This window comes from Taudactylus pleione, unplaced genomic scaffold (genome assembly GCF_031769625.1).
Source record: "Taudactylus pleione unplaced genomic scaffold, aTauple2 ptg000039l, whole genome shotgun sequence".
NCBI lineage: Eukaryota > Metazoa > Chordata > Amphibia > Anura > Myobatrachidae > Taudactylus > Taudactylus pleione.
Window position 1 is genome coordinate 10,038,891 of NW_028284441.1, and position 23,644 is coordinate 10,062,534.

At 41.4% G+C, this 23,644-nt stretch overlaps 1 protein-coding gene across 2 annotated transcripts in view; it reads right to left on the reverse strand.

Moving 5' to 3' along the window:
* Nucleotides 1–4,940: 4,940 nt before the first annotated feature.
* The window catches only part of LOC148538605 (fibronectin type-III domain-containing protein 3a-like), a 114,914-nt gene continuing 96,210 nt past the window's right edge, over nt 4,941–23,644 (reverse strand). For both annotated transcript variants that reach the window (XM_088453064.1, XM_088453058.1), the window contains exons 23-26: nt 14,714–14,926; nt 14,133–14,299; nt 12,900–13,021; nt 4,941–11,744 (exon numbers count right to left, since the gene is read on the reverse strand). In XM_088453064.1, the coding sequence (XP_088309190.1) occupies nt 11,427–11,744; nt 12,900–13,021; nt 14,133–14,299; nt 14,714–14,926 (820 nt within the window). In that variant the 3' untranslated portion in view covers nt 4,941–11,426. The remainder of the gene's footprint in view (nt 11,745–12,899; nt 13,022–14,132; nt 14,300–14,713; nt 14,927–23,644) is intronic.

Sequence of the window (23,644 nt, forward strand, 5' to 3'; positions counted from 1 at the left end):
AATGCAGCATAGTCTGCAAATAAAAAACCCCAGTAACAGCCTCTGTATATCTATGGGCCATTGAGCAACCTCCCTGTATTACCTTGAGGGCCTGATTCAGAGATGGACGGTATTGCGCAGCGGCTGCCGTCCAACTAAATGCAAATACAGCAGGTGTCTGTAGTAAATAGACATCTGCTGGCATCTGTAAACGCTGCCTCGGACCATTGTAACCACCGGGACCATCATTCGGGATGGTTGCTGCTTTGGTTAGGCTGCATAGGCTGAGACTTACTCAGCCTGGTCGTCGGAACTGGAAAGCTGGGCCTGGGCTCAGCACGCCTCCAAAAACGGTGGTGACGCCCCCGTTTTGGAGAACGGTTCCAAACGCTGCATGTCATGCTGCAGCTAAAGGGGATCTGTGAGCAGGTATGCAGAACCCGTTCTGCACATGCACGGAACGTGTCCTGCGTCTGCACAGAACCAGGACCATCGGAGATGAACGCAAACCAACGGGTTTGCATACATTTCTGAATCAGGCCCTGAGTGCCAATAATCTCTTTCTAAGTTCCTGTACGATATACATTCGGCTTGTTCAATGGTAACAGATATACAGCTCGGACACAGGGAGAGAACGCAAGCTGACTGCAAGTGTTCATGGTGGAATAGTTAATGTAGTATGTATATTTATACACATGTAAGCTATATTTTGTATGAAATGTGTTTTAAACATACTTAAGGCCATATTTAATATGGGGCAAAAAGTCCGTTATTGGCGGACCCATAGTGATCCCCCACGTCTGGACATCTTTAGGGGGGTCCTAGGACTATTTCCCAAAAATTACCGGTTTTTCCCGCCGATTAAAGTTTCGCCGGTCCCCGATATCACCTACTTTGAAATTGAATACGGGGGAATAGCGGGCACGCGCGCGATACTATTCCGCCTGGAAAACAGACAAAGGAGGCAAAAAGTCTGGACTTTTCGCCTGAAATTGAATACGGGCCTTAATCAGTCTGGGAATCACTGCTTCATTGTAGTGTTCCATATTGTTTCTTCAATGCATAGAGCAGTGGTTCTCAAACTCAGTCCTCAGGACCCCACACAGTTCGTGTTTTGCAGGTCACCCAGCAGGTGCACAGGTGTACTCATTACTCATTGACACATTTTAAAAGATCCACAGGTGAAGCTCATTATTTCAATTGTGATTCTGTCAGGAGACTTGGAAAATATGCACTGTTTGGAGTCCTGAGGACCAAGTTTGAGAACCTGTGGCATAGAGTAAAGCTAGCCACACATCTAAAGATTATCTGTCCAACCAGCCAACTAGTTGATTGGTTGGAATGAAAATCTGGTAACGTATGGGAGTGAATGATGATCAGCAATTTGCTCCTAAACGCCAGAAAATTGATGAAAATGGACGTTCAGACAAGTTTGTTAAATGTTTGATCCAAACAATTTGTTCAAACAACAGTTTTTGGCCATTTTCCGGGATTTGGGAGCAAATCTTTATGTGTGTGGCCAGTTTAACATCATTGTTTAGTAGTGAAACTAGTTTTCTTTGATTATGTTACTTATGTACAGGGCTAGATTACCAATGGGTGAATGGAACTACAGCACAACAGCTCTAGTCCCCCCCCATAAAATTAGGCCCATCATCATGACAGCATGATGATGACCGACAGCCCAAGGTGGCCACACGTTCGGCTGTAAATCATAAGTATTAATATTGTATTTCTATTTTCCTCACAAAATGATACAATTCATCTACTTTTACATATTTTTAGGGGCTATGTACTGAGGGGTCTATATACTAAGCCTTGGAGAGAGATCAAGTGGACTGAGAAAAAGTACCAACTAATCAGCTCCTGTCACTATACAGGCTGTGTTTGAACAATAACAATAAAGCTAGCCATACACGCTACAATTATCGGGGCGATCCGCCCGATATCCGCGGATCGCCCCGATAATTGTAGCGTGTGGGGAGGCGACCGAGGGTTAAATATTGCTCAGTCGGGCATGCCGGATTGTCCAGCATGCCCGTCCGATGCAATATTTAACGGTAAACTGTCAGCCTCATTGGACAGTGTATGCCCAGCCGCGGCCGACAGACAGACATTTCCTGTGTTCCTTCCCATGGAAGTAATACATAAGCAAGGTGATCTTATATTGTAGAAGACCCCTCGACATACAATGAAAATACAAAGCAACATATATCTAACAAGAACACCACTAAAGTACATAAGAATGGAATGTAATTAATTTGTAAAATAATAAAAGTAAACCATACTTATGAAGGTAAAAATGGGACCATTTTAGGGCTCCATATTTACTGCAAGAATATTTTTGTAAAATTATCTTCTAGTAAAACAGAGCTATTACCTTATATATCCCAGCATGAACCCTAATAAATATGGCCACCATTATAAAGTATAATGAACGGCAGTGTGCTAACTTATTCAGTAACTTGAAAGCTTTAATTTATTTTTTGAATAATTATGATCTGTTTAAAAAAGTCTGCTGAATTAAAAACAAAAATAAAGAAAAAATATGTTGTAATATGCAAAATACATGGAATTGTTTTTTTTTAATGCTTCAGTTGGGTTCTCTCAAGTTTTTTTATTTTTTATTAATTGCTCTTGTAGAGATGTGATAACTTGCTTCTGATTTTTTTCATTTTGTTCTGCATAATATAAATGCAACGTTCACCACTAACATCCACTTTGTCACACAATGTTCAATATCAAAGGCTTTTCTTATGCTTCTGTTAGAATAAGGTGGCCTTTAGTAACGAATACAATAGTTTACCACAATAAACACTTCTAATGTAATACATATTTATATTCTAGAAAGTAGATTAATCATTTATAGATGACCTTATCTGTTAAACATATGTACATAATGTATAAACTAAAATTATTGCTTGTATACATTTTAGTATGTTTTTATATAAATTTAATTAGCCGTATACAGTCAGAATGGAGTCAAAGGGGTATGTTTACTAATGGTCCATTTTAGTCGATTTAAAATAACATTGATGTTATGTTTCTGGGGATGCATGACATTTATTAATACTTCATAAAACCAAATGCAAAATTGTCTGTTAAAAAATGTGAGATTTAGCCCCAGAAACACATCGATTTTGATCAATCTTAAATTGATCTTTAGTAAATATACCCCAAAGACACTAATTCGGAGTTGGACGGATCACTACACGTGAGCAAGCAATGAGTCAAGCGCATACGCAGATGCAAATGTATATTTTTGTGCATATCCGTCCTATTTGGAGTCTGACAAACTTAGACGGATCAGTCTTTCTGTGAAATTGGGCATTTTGAAGTGGGAACAGTGCAGCGATAAAAGCAGCCGCACGGAACAGCCTGTCTTGTGGGAGTGTCGTGGGTTGTGTGTCTAAAGCTTAGTGCGTTCTGAGTCATGCATACGGTAAAGAGAAGCCTGCTTCTGATGGATTCTGCACCTAGCATGGGGCTGGTGCAAGTGTCCATACTAACAACGATGGTTGCAGAGGTTGTCCAAAAATTAATGGATGGCAACTCTTTCTACTTGCGGACGTACGTACCCCCACATTAGCCCTAAGGTATCTCCCCGTTAGCATAAGGTACAAACAGGGGTCGATGGTCGGGATGTATTAATAGTGAAAATGCTGTAAAACCCCTGAAAATTGCATTTTTTGGGGGGCTTTACCACAATCCCCTTCAGGTGGCATTGCCCAAAAGAAGCCTAGGGCTTCTATTCTGGACATTCCCCCTTTTGAGGGATCTCTCCCATCACCCCCCCGTGGCCGACGGCCTTCTGCGCATGCGCAGAAGGACTTCGGGGTGTTAAACCCTGAGGTTACTCTGACCAGTGCCATCGCAAAGGACAGCTCTTATCGGGAGAGCTGTCCCTTGCGATATTCTTGGTACATACCGTGGTAATGAACTGCGGTATGTACCCATAGACGGGGGGTGTACCGCATAGTAGAAGCGATGTTTAGTACATCCCGTCCTACGTACTAAGCCGTGAAGAAATATAAAGTGGACGGAGATAAAGTACCAATCACCTCCTGACTGTCACTTTACATGCTGTGTTTGAAAAATTATAGGAACTGATTGGTTGGTACTTTATCTATCTCCGAAGCATAATACATAGCCCCCTAAGGTCTGGATTATTCAAAGCTTGGAAATAAAGTGGAGAGAGATAAAGTACTAACCAATCGGCTCCTGTCATTTTTCAAACACAGCCTGTAAGATGTCAGCTAAGAGCTGTTTGGTTGGTACTTTATCTCTCTCCAAGACTTCACAAAACTCCCTCTAAATCGGTCTTCCACGACTGATGCAAATACAGGCACTTTGCGTCCCCCTTAGAATCATTGTTATTATCTATGCACTAAAGGAATCTGAAATCATATTGTTTTGTTTGTATTATTATTACATTTTATTTGTAGGACGCCACAGGTAGTCCGCTGAATGTATTTATTTTGTATCTATTATATACTTTGTGGATTGTATATAGTACTTCCTGTAATTGTTCTGTATTATTAGACAAATGTAGCACATAGTATTACCTAGAGGCCTTACTTGTCCATCTGCAATGAGTGAAGTAATTGTATCTGCATGTGGCATGGTATACGATTATTAAAGTCATGCATCTCTCCATACCATTTGTACATATCTGCACTTGAAGAATGGGGGTCTTTTACAGCCCCGAAATGTCTCCTCCTTTTAAAACATTACCCTGTACACTTGTTTTATTTCAATGACATCGCTCAAATTGGGATTTTTTGGTTCAAGAATCTATTGTCCTTGCTCTTTTCTGAATTTGTACACGAAATGATTTGTACATCATCTGCGGCAACCTATATTAAAGAAAATATAAAACAAATCATACTCTATGCTTCGGTCTTTTAATAAAAATAAAGTAATTTACCGAATTAGATTAAAAAAAGGTCAAACTCTCCAACAATTTTTATACTTTTTATTAGACATTAAATATATTATCTATTTCATAGTAACAATTTAGTAATACATAAGCAAGGTGATCTTATATTGTAGAAGACCCCTCGACATACAATGAAAATACAAAGCAACATATTTCTAACAAGAACACCACTAAAGTACATAAGAATGGAATGTAATTAATTTGTAAAATAATAAAAGTAAACCATACTTATGAAGGTAAAAATGGGACCATTTTAGGGCTCCATATTTACTGCAAGAATATTTTTGTAAAATTATCTTCTAGTAAAACAGAGCTATTACCTTATATATCCCAGCATGAACCCTAATAAATATGGCCACCATTATAAAGTATAAATGAACGGCAGTGTGCTAACTTATTCAGTAACTTGAAAGCTTTAATTTATTTTTTGAATAATTATGATCTGTTTAAAAAAGTCTGCTGAATTAAAAACAAAAATAAAGAAAAAATATGTTGTAATATGCAAAATACATGGAATTGTTTTTTTTTTTTTTTTTTTTAATGCTTCAGTTGGGTTCTCGAATATGTTATCCGGAAAACAAAACTCCTTTGGCAATGGAGAGAGTTGTTTTTACATAAGATGAATAATATGTAAATAATAAATGTAAACATGCCTGTAGCTAGAGAGGAGCGAAATATTTCCAAAACAAATAAAAACCTAATATAAACCTAGTTCCACTTTTGGCTGTAAAAATTCTGCAAGTTTTATTGGTTAAATTTGGCAAATGTCCCCCAGTCCTGCCCCAAACATAGCACGCAGCAGAATGAAATGTCCTTCATCGTCCCCGCTTTATTCAGAGACTATGAATTCAGTGAAATGTATGTTTACAGTACAGCCCTGTAGGGCATTATGTGGGAAGGCAAAGCAAAAAGGAACTTGAAGATTGTTTTGTCAGAACTTGACACCTCTGCAAAATAGCCTGTTCCATTGAAAAGCTTCATTTGCATGACATTTCGCTCATCTCGACCCGTAGCCTAATGAGACATATGTGTGTACAAAAACATATGCATAGACTTACACACACGGACACATAGGTAATGTGCTCATCCCTTTCCTTGCAATTGGGATTATTGCAGTGGGGTCAAGTTAAGCGTCACATAAAACTGAAGTGATTTTCACCAAGACAATGGTTTTTGTTTTGTTTTTTGCTACAGGTAAAAACAGTACATTTAAACCTGAAACTTTTTATGACTTGTTAAATCGAAATAAATAAAATACCATACAAAGAATATATTTGTGGGAAAAAAATAGTTTTGTATGCACCATAACACCTACTGTAAAGAAAGTGGCAATACACGTCTCTATAAAATATTAAAAAATGAAACGATATGCAGAGATATTCATAGATGATTGACACAAATCAGAGCAATACATATAATGTCTAATATGTATTATCTAACTTAAACATGAATACAAAAATTATTTTAGCGTATATTTTGCACAACTGCAAATGGATTCAACAGGATTGAATAAGAATTTGACAAACATATCTCACATTAAATATGAATACTACAATATTTACCTACAAATATTTTCATTGTAGAAGTGTAATTTGTTTTCTTAATTTGCTATAAAAGTGACTTTGAGGAGAGCTATCTCCTAATATGAACCATTATTTGCTGTCAGAAACACAGTAAATTTTAAAATTGCTGCAAATTATGCTCACACATTTGTAAACTGTTCAAATCAGATATAAAGAATTCTAAATAAAAAAAAAAAGACATTGTGAGATAAAGGAAAAAAAATTCTCAGATATAAAGTGATGGAATGTATATTTATATATATTTATATTTTCAGCATGAACATTTCTTACAAAAAAAACATCTTATATGTAAAAATATTTAGGTTAGTAGATAATACATAATATGGGCATCTCATGAAAAAGAACAAAACAAAAAAACGTGCGGTTTTACTTTTTTTTTTTTTTAGATTATAGACAGTATAAAAAACATTTGCTCACTTTGAGCCAAATAGTGTAACATTTATAATAAATGCACTTTTTTTTCCTCCATAAAGACAAATCTGTGCTTTTTCAGAAAGTGCTGCAATATATTCTTGAGAAGCACAGAAATTGAATAGATTTTGTAACACATAAATGAAATGCAAAGCAGGTCAAAATGTGGATATATAGATGAAAGGTCCAGATACAAACAAAGGGGTTTTGTAAGGCCGATTATACCACAGTGGTGAAAGCATCACATTGAACAAGAACAGCATATTGCAATGCAAATATGGAAAATAAAACAAATCACAATGCTTAAAGGCAAAGTATACAATTAGCTGATGACTAATAGCTGCACATGCCATGCAATACATCATGTTCTCCCGTGTGTAATATATATATATATATATATATATATATATATATATATACACACAGTTCCACAAAACCGGCACTCAATTCCTTAGAAATATAGCTGGCCCTGGTGCCATCCCTCCCGGGTGGTGTCACGAGTTCACAACACGGTTGTACAGGAAGGTATCATGGGCGGCACTCAAAGGACTTCAATGTGTAAGTAGTAAAACAGGAGGCATGGAGTAGTGTCTCCTGTTTTACTACTTACACATTGAAGTCCTTTGAGTGCCGCCCATGATACCTTCATATATATATATATATATATATATATATATATATATATATATATATAAAATCTAGCATAAAACTTTCTAAAAGTGTATCCCTACCTGTTACACAGTGGAGACAGTCAGCCAATCCATTCAATAGGAATTAGAGACTTCATTACCAGGGTTTGGTATACTGATAAAATATTTGTCCACCTCCACTTTGAGTAGGCAATAAATGCACTATAGCTTAGCCTGCCTTCTTCTTACCTAGAGATATGTGGGTAATCTACTTTGTAGCAACTGAGTAACTTAATTCACAGCTAAAGTCTACTGCAGATCTTATGGAATCAGACAAATCACTGGTATGTTGCAATACAGTCAAATTGCTCATGTTTAATTTTAAAAAATACCAGTATCCTAAAGGTTTAGATCTCAAAATGCATATCTTTTAAAGCTACAATTATCTTTACGCAAATAGCTCTTACTACACAATGTGATATAGCAACTTGTTTAAATTCCAACTTGTAATAATAACTTAAAAAAAGGCAACCACATAGTTTTCTGTATTCAAATTAGACTCTTTACAAGGCACATGTAAAAGGATGGTGCGTCCTGTGGAAGTAGCAATATCGTTGACAGTTTGTTTCTTTTTGGTGTCAAATCTACCCATATGAAAATGTGAATCTATAAAAGGCCACAGTTTATCATTGCAGCTAGGGAATTCAATTCAGCACTATGTGACTCTGGACATCACTGCAATGTCCGCCTGTGCACCTTGTTTATTATAGAAGGCAATATTTGCTTACTTATTTTCCTACGCACCTCTATGGGATGCGAGTAACAATTGGTCACGGAATGCCAGCGTTATATTGTTCAGGAGGCACTCCGAGCACACGGAATTCCACCCTTGGTACTTTGTCCAATTTTCATGAGAGCCCTACTACAAAGGGGTTAATTCAGCAGAGGACGGAATTGCAAAGCTGCATACCAGCATTTTTTGTAATTCCGTCCTGCTAAAATTCAAATGCTGCAGGAGGCGTATAAAGTAGAGAGACAACTCCTGCCAGCATCTGCGATCCTAGCGCTGTGCCCGAGGTCGCAGACTGGGATCATTATCGCGACCATTGTGCGGTCCCAGCCAGTTGAGTAAGCCTCAGCTTACGTAGGCTGTCTGTCTTGCAATGCCAGGAAGTCTGCGGCCATGGATGCAGGCGCTAACCTCGGCACTCCCAGGAAGCGGGGGGGCAACACGCCCGTTTCTGGGAACGCAGGACATCCCCGCAAACGTTTCTGCCTCTCAATCAAGTAGAGTCATAAGGGGTCCTGCGTGCGACCTCGAAGGACCCGTTCTGCGCATGCGCAGATTCCTGATAATCTGCGTGAGTATCACCATCTGCATCCTCTGCTGATTCAGCCCCAAAGATAGCAAAACATCCAAAAAGAAAAATCTGTTCTTTACCTGTCAAAAAACCCAATTGAACTACCTCTATAAAACTCTTCGGTAATATACATCTATAAAAAAATACACCCAGTACATTTAAAACTTACACATGTACATTATACATATTCAGAGCTCAACAGCCAGCAATGAATAGAGTAAGACAACTCATTGTCTATTCTAGGACATAGATTTCATCTACCGTTTACAGTGTTAACTCAGACAATGCTTTCACAGTATTTTAAATTTCTAAAAGTTTCTGTTAAAAAAAGAAAAGTTTTATAGAGGCAGATGCACTTTCTTTTAAAGTCGGACAAATAAAAATGTTTTGTCATCTTATCTAACTGTCTGTTTAGCTTTGTGGGAATTGTCTGCTGGTAATAGTACTTCGCTATACAAATAAACAAGAAAGCTAATTTGTCTTTACTTCTCACAGTGGGGACCATTTGCAATAACAAATGCACAAACACAGTGAAGACTAAGCTCAAACAATTTACATAAGGAACATAATTTAGACACAATGCAATTAATGTCTCATATATGTTACCTGCTCAAATTCCATCTATGGAGCAACAACTTTAGCTATGCCATCTTATTACATCACATACTCTTCAAAATTTGCGGATTTCTATGTTAAAATTTACATATTTTAAGTTCTCCATTGAAGTTTTATCTGTAATATTTGCCAATTTGTTTTTTTCCTTCATCCAGAGTAAAGTTGAATTTAGGAAGCTTTATAATTTGCGTGTGTATTGTAACTGACTATTTAACAATCACAATAAAATTGTACAACGTATTGCTGCAAGGTATGTTTGACAGGTAAGGAATAAAATGTCTACATAATTGCATAAATGTCTTTTAACACATTGGGAAGCATGCATGAAAAACTACTGCACAGGTAAGTCTACATTCTGTGATGTAACCCTTACCGACAAATTCAGTGCTGACTCATTTGTTCAGGATACTGTTCACAAAATGAAGCAAATAGCTGGTTGCTATGAGCTACAGAGGTTTTTAAGCACAATCATAACCCAAACAGTGCAGCAGTGTCACTAAATACCTGCCATAAATAGTCAGCTGCTACCCGCCCGCCTTCGTTAGAGCCATCTCTTAAACACTTTCCGCAGTTTATCACATCATTACTTCAATGAAATAATCACAGTGCTTCATAATGATTTTAAAGCTTCTCATATTCTATATCTTTCATTGCCAGAAGCCATAGACTAACAATACACTAAATTTGCAATCATGTCAAACAGGATTTGGCTGCACTCATGAGAAAATGTTTTAATTCCCTTTTTTTACCCCCACATAACGAGCCTTTACTGTGGACTCCTGCGCTAATCTTTCACATATATTAAAAGATCCGATGGGAGTTAAATTTATAAAACACGTGAGCTTCAGGAACATTTTCTCAACACGTGCACTACAAAAGCACCCTATTCACAGACTTAGAGGTTCTACCTGCCACAAGACTAAGAGTAAATGGAATAACCAACCATGAGCAAATTATTTGACTTATTTTTCCTTGTTGGAAACATTTACAAAGGAATCAGCAACACCTGGTCATCACGTCCTTTTCAAAGAGTCAAAGGTAAATGAGAGTGAAGTAAGTAGTTCTGCTATCTGTTAAGCAATTCAAACAGGGGTCTAAACTGAAATAAAAAGCCTAAAAATGAACATTTATATATTGCTAGCCTGAAGCCTCTTACGAGAGGGACGTACGAACAGGCATGTTCAACGTGAGGCACTGCAACACAAGGCTCTTCCAAGCCTGTTTGTTGTTGTGTCCTTCCATTGTACAGTCTTTGTTTTTGTGGACCCAACTAACAAAAGTATTTGTAACACATGTGCAACTCTTCCTGACGGGAAGAAAAATAGAATTCCTAGAAGACAAGACTATATACATCAATATGTGAGCTGGTGACTGTTATAACCTGATAGGAAAAAGGCTTTAAAAAAAAAAAATCAACCAAATTCTTCTAAGGATATCGGTGAGTGTTACCAAGTCTTATGTTACGAAGGTGCCATTTGTGATTCGCTACTCTTCTCCATTAAGACCACAGGACAGTGTGAAAAAACAGACACATACACTTGTGTAACAAAACAATCCTTTTGTGAGCTACCCACATGCAAAGCTGAACATTTAAAAAGGGACATGCTTTTAAAGCAAACGGTCCATTACATAAACGAACAGCACCAACTTGACCTTTGAGTGTATTAAGGCATTTAACACCACGGCCCTAGAATAACAGGATTAAAGTTCCCTTTCTAAGAGTTTCATGATGCTTTATGTTCCATATATAGGAGGATTCTACAAATCCAGCCTCTCGATGAATGAGCAGCAAGAATGGAAATGCACTTATATATAATACAATCATTTCCATCTATAAATTTAATTAGAATAATTAAACATAAATATTGAAAAAAAATACGGATAATCTTGGGAACAGGGCACTTAAAATCTACTTAATAACAAAGTACTGGATGACAACAGCGAAAAGAAACGCTACAACGGCGAACATCATGAGGAGCAAGATGGCGAACTGCTCGTCGCTGAGAGGCTTCCGCTTGCTTTTTGTAGCCTCCAGTGCTGCATTTGCGCATGGCAGATCCAGCTCCTGTCTTTGAGATGAGAATGTGGTGCTGGGGCTGTAAGGGCCAAACAACTCCTGCAATCCGCTGGCATCATGGTACTGCCGCCCGGCAGAAATTCTAAACCGGTATTCACAGTTTGTTTGAAAGTTTGCAAAAGTAAATGAGGTGTCCGTTCCTTTGTATACCTGATGAAAAGGAAAGTCATGGTTAAAATAAATACAGTTTTTTATATATCTGTCAATGCAACTCCCACCCTTTCCCCACCGCAAAAAAAAGTTACAGCAATAGTAATCATCTCTATCACTGTTTTGTTTGTTATTCAACAAATGTATTAAATAACACAATATTCAGCAATAATTAGATTTTTTTTAAAGGGCCAAATAGCAGCTGTGTTTACTCTTTACAAAACTGATTGCTGCACTATATTTACAAAATACAGATATTAAAACATACACAAAAACTTGGAGGTGGTGCTTCCCCAATGTACATCAGGATGGTGCCAAGAAAAGCCTCATCTTGTGCAATTGGCTGGAGACATCACAGCTAGCAGAATGCTCTGTACAGAATGCAGATTGGTGGATTCATCACAAGGGCCTTACCACTGAAATTACACTGATTGGTGGCATAGTGGATTGTGAAGAAGGTTATTGCCATTTAAGTCACGTATATATTTACAAAAGACTACTAAGTGCATAAACAGTTATACCTATGAGGTTGTGTCTGACTGGGTGCCACACTGGGCATTTGTTTTTGTAACTTGCCTAAATACACTGATAGCTTACTTAATACAATATATTCTAAAATGACTGAGGTATGCTGGCATGTCTCAGGGGCGATTATGTTGTTATTGTCTGTAACGTGGACACTGTTTTATTAGATTTATAGTACGGAAACCTTAAAATGTTACTGCCTGGCTTTGCCATTCTCGCTTTGTGCTATTTTTTTCTTATACAAGCTTGGCCAATGACTGCACCTGTGTAGGTGTTTCTAGATTTCTAATACAAAAAAATGATGTCACTATTTGTAAATAAACATTTGTGTAAGCAGCGAGCTCGTATATAACTTCCGTGTTTTATTAGAAAACGTTTGTATTTTACACAAAGTTATACTAAAAGACAGCTTGGATTCTGCTACCTGTGTACATGCACTGTGACTCAATCCTCCAGATTTTGTTCTGTGACTGCAAATATCTATATACAGTATAGTAGGGAGCACAATATTTACATTTAATTACCCTGACAGAGCAAGCACAGTTCCAGCTCGTGTGTAAATACAAATTTGCAGATAAGTACTGGGGAATATAAAATTAAATTAAAATAAATTGTAAGTCATAAAAGCACCTGATCGACCTCTCTCCCATTGGTAAGTTGAAGGATGTAAACAATTGCATCTCCCCTCATCGGCTGCAGAGGCTCCCAAGATACTTCACACAAGTTGTTATCGATCTGTTGCACTCTGGGTGCTAAAAAGATTAAAGAGGTTTAATGGGTAACTTGCATCAGGATTGCCATTTCTGTAACACTGTGGAACTTATATGCATTATTATTTAACGTCAAGTTTTATTTTTTCCTGGTGATGCAATAGCAGTATCCCTGCCAGGAACCACCCTACTAGTGTCCACCTTATTATTTACCTCTCTACCAGTGACTACCCCTAGTAGTATGTACAATTTATACCCTTTCAGTGTCCACCCTATTATTTACACCTCTACCAGTGTCTAACATACTAGTATCGACCATTTATGCCTTATCATGGTCACCATTTGTACCCCTACAATGGTCCACCATTCAAACCCATACCATGGGTCCACCATTCGATACCATGATCCACCATTCGCACCCCTACCAAGGGTCCACCATTCGCACCCCTACCAAGGGTCCACCATTCGCACCCCTACCAGGGTCCACCATTCGCACCCCTACCAGGGTCCACCATTCGCACCCCTACCAGGGTCCACCATTCGCACCCCCTACCAGGGTCCACCATTCGCACCCCTACCAGAGTCCACCATTCGCACCCCTACCAGGGTCCACCATGCGCACCCCTACCAGGGTCCACCATTCGCACCCCTATCAGGGTCCCCATTCGCACCCCTACCACGGTCCACCATTCTCATCCCTACCAGGGTTCACCCAATATTTACAAACCACAAATGTTCACTATCTACAAAAAAGATGCGGATATAGTCTTTACTTGTATAAAAATTGTTAACTGCATATTCAATAGCTATTGACAACACCTTGGAAATCTCTACAGAATATATTATAGGAAGGTGTCCTGCAAGAGACTACATAACAGGGACTACATGTGTTAAACCTGCCCAACACCTGCCTTTACTTTGGTGGTACTCAATAAGTAGTACAACTATAAAACTTATAACTAGTTCCGGAAATGAGACTAAATCAGTAAAATAATAAAAAAATATAATAAGAGTCTGTAGATTTGTCCTGAGTATGGAAGCTACTGTGTAACTCTTGTATCAACTTGTAGCTCTACATGAGTACCGGTAGCTTTTGTCCAAGTAATGTTAGCTCTTTTCATAGAAAAATATACCCCCACTATCTAACACCTACCTTTTAACGCCGCAGGCAGAGATTTGGTTGTAGCAAAACTGTAAACTTCGGAAAACGGTCCTTCTCCTGCTTCATTATACGCCTGGATTCTGAAGTTGTATGTAGTTGATTCATTCAGTCTCTGCACCTTGTATGTATGACACGGCCCATTATAGATTGTAAAAAACCTACACAAAAGGGAACACACATTGTAATAAATAACTGGTCCAATTGGCAACAAGTACGATTATAAAACTATTGATAAATATGTTCCTGAACTGACAAAATCTATCAGCGATGAGACTGATGTAACTGTATGAAAGTGACCTGCACTATTTAACAAGCAACAACAACTTACTGTTAAAGGCACACCTCCAACATACACAAAGTAATGAAAAAAATCACACATGACCGGATCTTTAATAGATTAATTAGTGGCTTCTTTGCCCATTAACTGAGAAAATGACTGATGATTGGAAATGCGAGTCTGGCAAACAGTAACCACTTACACGTGTTGAGCTAATGGACATCTAGCATACAAGGGGATGTATGAGGTGCATATTAATCACTTGTAATGCTTTCCTGGGCACTGACACACTCACCTGCTGAGCTTATCCTCCATTTGTAGATTGTACAGTGATGTTTCTGTGGCAAGCGCTTTGCTGGATCCATCCCCCCACTTCAGCTTAAGGCTCTGGTGACTAAAGACCACACATTCCAGATGGGGAGGATTGGGAGGTGGCGGCTTTGTTTTGGCTTTAATAGATGGACTGAAAGGACCTGCTCCTAAACCATTGATGGCCTGAATTCGTATTCTAGAAAAATAAATGAGAAACACTGAAATATACAGTTATATGACCCGCAACTTGACAAAATAAAAGGTAACAAATTTCAGATTAAGGAAACCAGAAAGCAACAGTTTTTCTACAGACCATATATTTTTAGACCTATTCCTTAAGAAAAAGGAGAAAATTGTGATATATGTTGTACATCACATTGGGGGGGTTAATGTATTAACATGCCCTGCATCTCTCAAGAGACATATTGCATCACTGCAGAATGTCTACACACTGAGATGTATTAAACAGGGAGTCACAACAGAGGTGTTCAGTGTTCTCCCCAGAACATTTTTCCGGCTGAATAGCATCAAGTAGCAGCTGGGTGGAGGCCTTCACAATAGTAAAATGTTTTAAATCCTGACCTTACAATGATTAAAACATTAAATAATAAGAGTTATGGTAGACTTACCATTGATAACTCTTTTTCTTTGAGGTCCATAGGGTCCACAGGGATACCATGGAGATTAATGTGGTTGGAGTGATCCAGACACCAAACAGTTAAAGCTTTCAGCTCCCAGGATGCCTCTGGTACTCCTCCACATATACCCCACCCCTGGCCACAGGCATTCCGTTTTGTAAACAAGCCTAAGGCATGAGAAGGAAAGAGGAGAACGAAGAACAATCGTACACCAGAAACACTCTCGTACAAGATGAGGGAATCCGTGACCGAAAGAAAAATTACCCAATGCAGCCAGGTGCGTCAGTGTGGGTGCCCTGTGGACCTCGAAGAAAAAGAGTTATCAATGGTAAGTCTACCATAACTCTTATTTTCTTCTTAGGTTCCATAGGTATCCACAGGGATAGCATGGGGTTGTCCTAGAACAGTTCCCCTAAGGGTGGGGACGCTCCTGAGCAGAAAGGAGAACTCATCACCCAAAAGTAAGATCCTGAAAGGCAAAAATATCAGAGGCATAGAACCTGAGAAAAGTGTGAACAGAAGACCACGTGGCTGCCTTGCACAATTGCTCAACAAAGGCACCATGACTAAATGACCATGATGGCCTTACTGACAGAGTAGAATGTGCTGTTTGGAACAGGGAGACTAGCCTGTGTATATACCTGAGAGATAGTCATACGTAACCATCTAGCCAGAATCTGTTTGCTAGCTAGCCATCCTCGTTTGTGAAAACCATACAACACAAATAGAGTATCTGATTTTCTAAAAGTTTGTACACTCCACATAGACACATAGATACGGAGAGCACGAACTACATCCAGGGAGGCTTCACCTACAGAAAGGTCTTAAGACTGAAAAGTTATAACCACAATCTCTTCATTCACATGAAAACGGGACACTACTTTAAGAAGAAAACCCTCCCTTGTGCGGAGAACAGCTCTATCATGGTGAAAAATAAAAAAAAATAGGGGCGCGACGAGAGAGCTACCAAATCAGAGACTCTACGTGCAGAAGAGATAGCGAGGAGAAAAACGGTCTTCCAGAGGTTCAAATGGGGGAGCTTGTAGCCCCTTGAGAACCAAAGACAAATCACATGGTGCAAAAAGGAGGCTGAACTCAGAGAACCCCCTGAAAAAAAAAAAGAATTCTAGCATCTGGTAAAGAAGCAATCCTAGTCTGGAACCAGACTGACAGTGCAGAAACCTGCACTCTCAAAGTAGCCAGGCGGAGACCAAGATCCAATCCAGCCTGGAGAACAGCCAATACCTTAGGGTCATATTTTCTGTGGGAACAGCACTGACCAAAAGAATGCCAAACTCTGTGATTCAAACGATGCTTAGGGCACGAAAGCCTTCCTCTGCCCACATCTATTACAGAGCTGGAAAAACCCTGGGCTCTTAAGATGAAAGAATCAAAAGCCACGCCGTCAAAGACAGGTGAGGTAAGTCCGGATGCAGGCAGGGACCCTGTGCTAACAGATTCGGCCATAGAGGAAGAGGAAACGGACTATCTATGGATAGATTCCGTATGTCGGTGAACCATTGACGTCTGGGCTAAGAAGGAGCATTTAGTATTACTGTTCCGCCTTCCTGCTTGAATTTCCTGAAAAACCTTGGGAGGAGGGAAATCGGAGGAAAGTGATACGCCAGCTTGAAGTCCCATCTTACTGCTAGTGCATCCACAAAGGCTGCTGAGGGATCTCAGGTCCTGGACCCGTACCTGGGGGACCTTGTGGTTGTGACGTGATGCCATGAGGTCTATGTCTGGTAGGCCCCATTTGTTCACCAGGAGTTGAAAAACCTCTGGGTGGAGAGACCACTATCTGGTGTGTATGTCCTGACAACTTAGGAAGTCCGCTTCCCAATTGAGGACTCCCGGGATGAATATTGCCAAGATCGCCGGAATATAACGTTCTGCCCAAATCAGAATGTTTGTCGCTTCATTCATGGCTGCATGACTTTGCGTGCCTCCCTGATGATTGAGATAGGCTACTGTGGTCGCGGTGTCGGACTGGATCTGGACCGGCCTGCCCTGGAGCAGGTCCTGTGCCACGATGAGTGCTTTCAATACTGCTGGAAGCACCAGAATGTTTATGGCCAGATTACTATCCTGATTTGTCTATCTTCCCTGGAAGGTGTGATGACCTGTCACTGCCCCCATCCGCGAAGACTGGTGTCCGTGGTGAAAAGCACCCAATTTGGAATCCAGAATGGGCAACCTTTGTCCAGATGATCCTTTTGTAGCCACCACGAGAAAGAGAGACGAACCTCTGGAGTGAGAAGGACCCTATGTGACCTTATTAGATGATACTGTCCGTTCCACCTGGAGAGAATCAATTTTTGCAGAGGCATGGAATGGAAATGAGCATATCCCACCATGCCGATGGTGGATACCATTAACCCCAGGACCGGCATCGCTAATAGAATGGATACCCTTCACTTGCGTAGCAATTTGCGTATTCGCAATTATAATGCCACAATCTTGTCCTCTGGCAGAAATACCCTTTGTGTCTGAGAATCCAGAAGTGCCCACAGATGTACCATCTGCTGTGTTGGAGAAAGAGAGGATTTCTTCCAATTGATGATCCAGCCGTGCTTCTGTAGGCAGGCAATAGTCAGTTGGAGATGGTGTTGTAAAACAGCTATAGACTGTGCCAATATCAGAAGGTCGTCCAAATATGGTAGTATTCTGATTCTGAGATGCCTGAGGTAGGCTGTCATAAACGCACTTATTTTGGTAAAGACCCGAGGGGCCGTTGATAGACGAAAAGGTAGTGCCTGAAATTGGTGATGTTGTTGTAGGACAGCAAAAAACGTAGAAATTGTTGGTGGGATGGCTTAATAGGCACATGCAGATACGCATCCTAAATGTCCAAGGGAACCATAAAATCCCCAGGCTCCATTGCCAAAATAATTGACCGAAGAGTTTCCAAATGGAACTTGGGTACAAGGATAAACTTGTTGAGGGTTCTTAGATTTAGAATAGATGAGACCCATTCAGTTTCTGAACCAAAAATAGATTGGAATAATAACCACTTCCTTGTGGAAAACTCAGGAACCAGGATTATCACCCTTACCTGCAGCAGGGAGTAAATGGCCTCCTGAAGAGCCAAGGCTTGATCGCATCTGATGGGGGATTTGTACAAAAAAACTTCTGGGGAGGATGCCTCCGGAAAGTGAGGGCATATCTCTGAGAAACCACTTCTCGGACCCAGGAGTCTGTTGTCGTTTGACGCCAGTAATCCGCAAGTCGGCCTCCCACCTTGAGATCCACCAGGAGGAGACCCGCCCCATCAGGCAGAAGGTTTGTCGTCCGGCTTCGAAGCTGAACGTCTGGCTGGCCCAGACCTCTTAAGTTTGTCGCCTGGTTGTCCTGCGAAAAGTAAACTGCCTGGAAGAAGACTCATTTTGCTCGTCCCTGGGGACGAAAGGACAGAAAAGAAAACTGCCTAGACATTAATGTAGCCATTGATGGCAGAAGCAAAATTTGCTTGGTCATTTTTCGGCAATGGACGCAACTTACGAAAACATTTTGCGGCAATTTATCATTAGGGGGAGTGTCCAAACGGTTCTGAAATAAATCCCCACATTTATAACCAATAACAGGTATTTTGCATTTTTTTTTCTCCTGGTCTGGGATGGAGCAAACTTTTCTCCAGTTTTTTTTTTTCCTCCATTTTCTACTGTTTGCCGTTTTCAGAGGGTTTTTTTGGGGGGCAAAAATTTTGCCATTTTTCTGTCGAAAAAACATGCAAAAAAACCCGTCAGTTTTTGCCGCTAATTGAATACGGCCCTAAGTATGTCACTTGAGCATCCACAGTAGGAGGAATTTCCCACTTCGGACAGAACCTGGGAAAGGACACAACAATGCTAATCTTTTAGTAATATAAAACAGTTTATCCAGGTTACCCCATGTCTCTTCCATAAGTTTAGTGAGCTGCTCGGATCTAGGAAACTCAGCTTTTACCGCCTTATGGTGTTTAAACACTGGAGCCTTCTTACTAGGAGCTGGTTCATCATCCTGTATATCTAGGATTGATTTGACCGCCCTCACCAAAGAAGGAACATCCACTGTAAAAGGATGGTCCTCCTCTGCCGAGCTAGACCCCGAAGAACCCTGCACATCATCTGATTCCTCCGATGATGCGTCTGAATCCATATGCTGGACAGACAAAGAGATAACTTCCATTTAGGCGCCTTAGTGACTACTGGTCTGCTCGCAACAGCTGACTGACTTGAGTGGGCATAAGCATCCATCTAGGAAGGATGTATAGGAAACATAGCATGCTGTGGGTACCCCATACAAGGAGGCAGCGTGGAAGTAGCCGTACGATCCACAAACTGCTTCATTACCTGAGACAAGGAGGACACCCAAGATGGCTACTGTGCAGGGACTGGTATACTAGACTGGTGAGGTGGCTCTTTATAACAGACAGCACACAAACCATCCTTTATAAAGTCCTGAGAGGACAAGCCCGCCAAACAGGATTTACATGAAACCAGCAGAGGGGACTCCCCCTCTTGAATCCCTTTACTTTTTGACAAATCAATTATAAAGGTAACAAAGTAATGTAATGCGACAGCCTTTACAAATAAAAAGTAAATGTGAAGTATAAAGGAAAAAAAAAAACCCATACACCTGCAACAGAGGGATGAGGAGAAAAACAGTGATAGTTATAACTGACGGTCAGAGATAAAAGGAAGTATAAACACAGCAGCTAGCAAAACAGTCACATACAATGCACATGCAATTTAGAGCCATATTCAATATGGGAGCTAAAAGTCCGTGCTGGACTTTTCGCTCCACATCGGAGGTTAGAGTGAGGATAAAGTATCGGGCGCGTGCCCGCTTATCCCCGTATTCAATTTAAAAGGAGCGAAAACGGAACCCGACAAAATTGGATCTGCGAATAAAAACGGGAATTTTCTGGAAATGTGCCTGGGACCCCCCTAAAAATGTCCAGACATGGGGGATCACTATGGGTACACCCATTTTTGCCTGCTGAAGGAAGTTGGGGTTTGTAATAGCCGCAGGAGCAAATTTGTGGGTATGAAGAATAGCACTTAATTTTTTTATTTTATTTTTTTTGGGGGGGGGGGGAATTACTATGCCTATCAAATTTGGGGTACATGAAAATGGGGGTAAGCATATTTTTAAGTCCCTAAAGTTATTTTCAAAAATTCTGCAAAAATGCACCTGCCGCTACTCCCGCAATGAAGAAAACACCTGCCGCATACTTGGGAACCCCTCCGAATTTAATTTGGTTATTTTAGAAGTGTGTTCCCTATTTTTTTAACCCCAAAATTATAGTACATTTTTTGGGGTGTCCAGATTTTTTTTTTTATTTTTGACAGTTTATTTTTAAATGACAATTTTTTTTTTAAGCCTGCACCCCTAAACCCCAATTCTGCACTTTTTTTCGCCACCTATTTCAGTGGTGAAAAGTTATCCCTGTTTTTTTTCAAAGACTTTTCAAACCTGCGAAAAGTCTTTGTAATTGAATACGGGGATAATTGAAATAGGTGAAAATGACATCATCGGCGATAATTTCACTCCAAATTGACTATGGCCCTTAGTTGCAATGGGCTCTGAATCAACTACTCAAAACATGATGCTTGGTAGGATATAGAGCACCCATGCGCTAGGTATACAGGGAGACTGACTCAAAACCACCTGAGATCAACAGCTACAGCAGCACACTGATAGTGGCCCTTGAGCATCTTATATACACGAGGCGGGTAGGAGGAGCAACCCAGACGCGCCAAAATTTTTGAAGGAACTGTGTCTGGGTCGGGGGAGGAGCTGCCGGGGGAGAGCCTACCTCCCCTAAGCTGCATCAACCAGCCTCATGGCAGCAGAAGCAGGCGATAAGGCCCTGGTGGTCTAGTGAGGACACGGACGCTTCGGGCCCATAAGCGATACCTGACATCTCCATGTGTCCGGTTGCAGTCCGGGCCCCAGCATTGCTGCTAGCAAGCTCTGCCGTGACCTGCCAAAATCACCAGAGATGTTATAGGTGTTGAGGCCCGTGGAGGTAGACAGAGTCGCAGTGCATGTGTCTAAATTCAGACGCTCAGCACTGCTAACTCAAAAACATAGAAAATAAAACAAAACATAAAATAAAAGCTTAGGACTGCTGGAACAGTCCCCTGTTACAACAGTGCATCTGAATCCTGCCGCACCAAACTAACAACTGAATGCCTGTGGCCAGGGGCGGGGTACATGTGGAGGAGGACCATAGGCATCCTGGGAGCTGAATGCTTTAACTGTTTGGTATCCCCTGTCCGGCACTCTCCCCTACCCCAATGCCGTGTCCTCTGCCTAGCACCTCCCCCCGCCCCAATGCTGCGTCACCTGCCCTGCACTTCCCTCCGCCACAATGCGCCGCGTCCCGTCACCTGGAGCCCTAACGTGTCCTTATTGCCGGCGGACAAGGAGCCTCCGATTTGAACAACATGTCACATCGGCGCAGCTCGGCGTCACATCCGGCATCTGTGTCCGAGGCAAAAGGACACGTTGAGGGTGACCGGGTGACATTTGGGCTGGGGGAAGAGTGCTGGGCAGGTGTCGCAGCATTGGGGCAGGGGGAAGTGCCGGGCGGTAGCAGTTTCTTACCGGGTGTTGTGCCCGCAACAAACAGCCTCGGGAGAACACTGGGTGTTACAGTACCTCACCTCTCCAGCGATCTTTTTAGAACCTCAAGATCTCATTACGGCGGGGGCGGGATTGGTGAGTAAGCTTAGCTCAATGATGTGTTAGTGATGTGTTAGTGGGTACACAATGAAAAACTCAGCTTCATTAGTAAGTGCTTATCATGTTTCGCCTCCATAGCTGGCTATGGAGGCGGCAGAGTTATTAACGGAAGTGAAAGAAGCCTCTGGAAAGATTTGTCGTCTGTTTTGGAGAATCAGTAATAAGCACTTTTACATCGAAAACACTGAAAAAAGGGGGTTATCACTGCTTCATTCATTCTGTCGAAATGATACATGTCAACAGTGAAAATGCCGACAGTAGTATTCACCCTAACCGAAACCTAACCCTAGCACTCATAGGGCCTGATTCAGAGGCACTCGCAAAAAGCGAGCGCTCGCTCTGAATCAGGGCGGCCACTTGTTTTGTTAGTTGCGGCCTCTTGGAAGCTTGCATAGCTGTGGATTACCACCCACAGCTTATTCGAGCGGCCAGGATGATGGTCGCGATGGTCAAGACCATCGCGACCATCGGGCTTGCGACAAGACCCTTGTGGTAGGGTCTCGTGGCCGCAAGCCCCAGAGAGCTTCTGGCTCTAATAGAGCCGGAAGTTCACTACTGACATCACTGGTGATGTCAGTGGGGGCCGCCCACAAACAGCAGGCGTTCGCATGGGGAGGCCCCAGAGAGCTTCTGGCTCTAATAGAGCCGGAAGTTCACCACTGACATCACTGGTGATGTCAGTGGGGCCGCCCACAAACAGCAGGCGTTCGCATGGGGAGGCCTCCGTTTGTGAAGCTACCTCCATGCCAGGCCTACAAAATGGGGCGAGCTGTCGATCAACATCGACACAGCCATCCCTTTTGTAGTAGGCAACGGAGCGACTGCTTTTTGCGCTCGCACCGGGGCTCGCGTGCGCACTGGGCCACCATCGACCCGCTTGCGAGCGGGTCTGAATCAGGCCCATAGCGCCATGCATTTTAATCTGCTACTTTTCACCAATACCCTTTCGACAAAAAATACTAATCCTAAATACAGTAATTAGTCCACTATTAGCTATATAGGGCCTGATTCAGAGATGAATGCAAAGTCGCTCGCAGTGAGGATTTATTTGCAAAGTGACGACAGGCAAGGAAAACGCAGACTTGTCTCGAGCAGTGTCTCAGCCTGCGATTCCGTATTCAGTAAAAATGGCTCTGGCGTCTCACTTCTGCGCGGCCGTAGGGTTACTCAGAAGTCTGATAATGGACTGATCTGCATCCGATGCTGCGTCTTTGCACGTGGTCACTTGGGTTAGCGAAGCCACTGGTGAGTGTCTCAATGCGACATTTGCGTATTTCGTACAGCTGCTTACAAATTCGCAACAGTGGTGGCATTAGCGTCCATCTCTGAATCAGGCCCACAGTATACTACTAGCAGATTAAGGGGGTGATTCAGAGTTGTATGGTAAAAGCATTGCTGCGGTGTCTGAAGGTAAAAGACGCCCACTGCTGGCATTGTAGACCTGAGTGCTGCATCCTAAGATGCAGCATCGGATCACCATTACATCGGCCATCTGAGTAAGCAGCAGCTTACTCAGGACGACCACCCTGGCCACGCTTACAAAT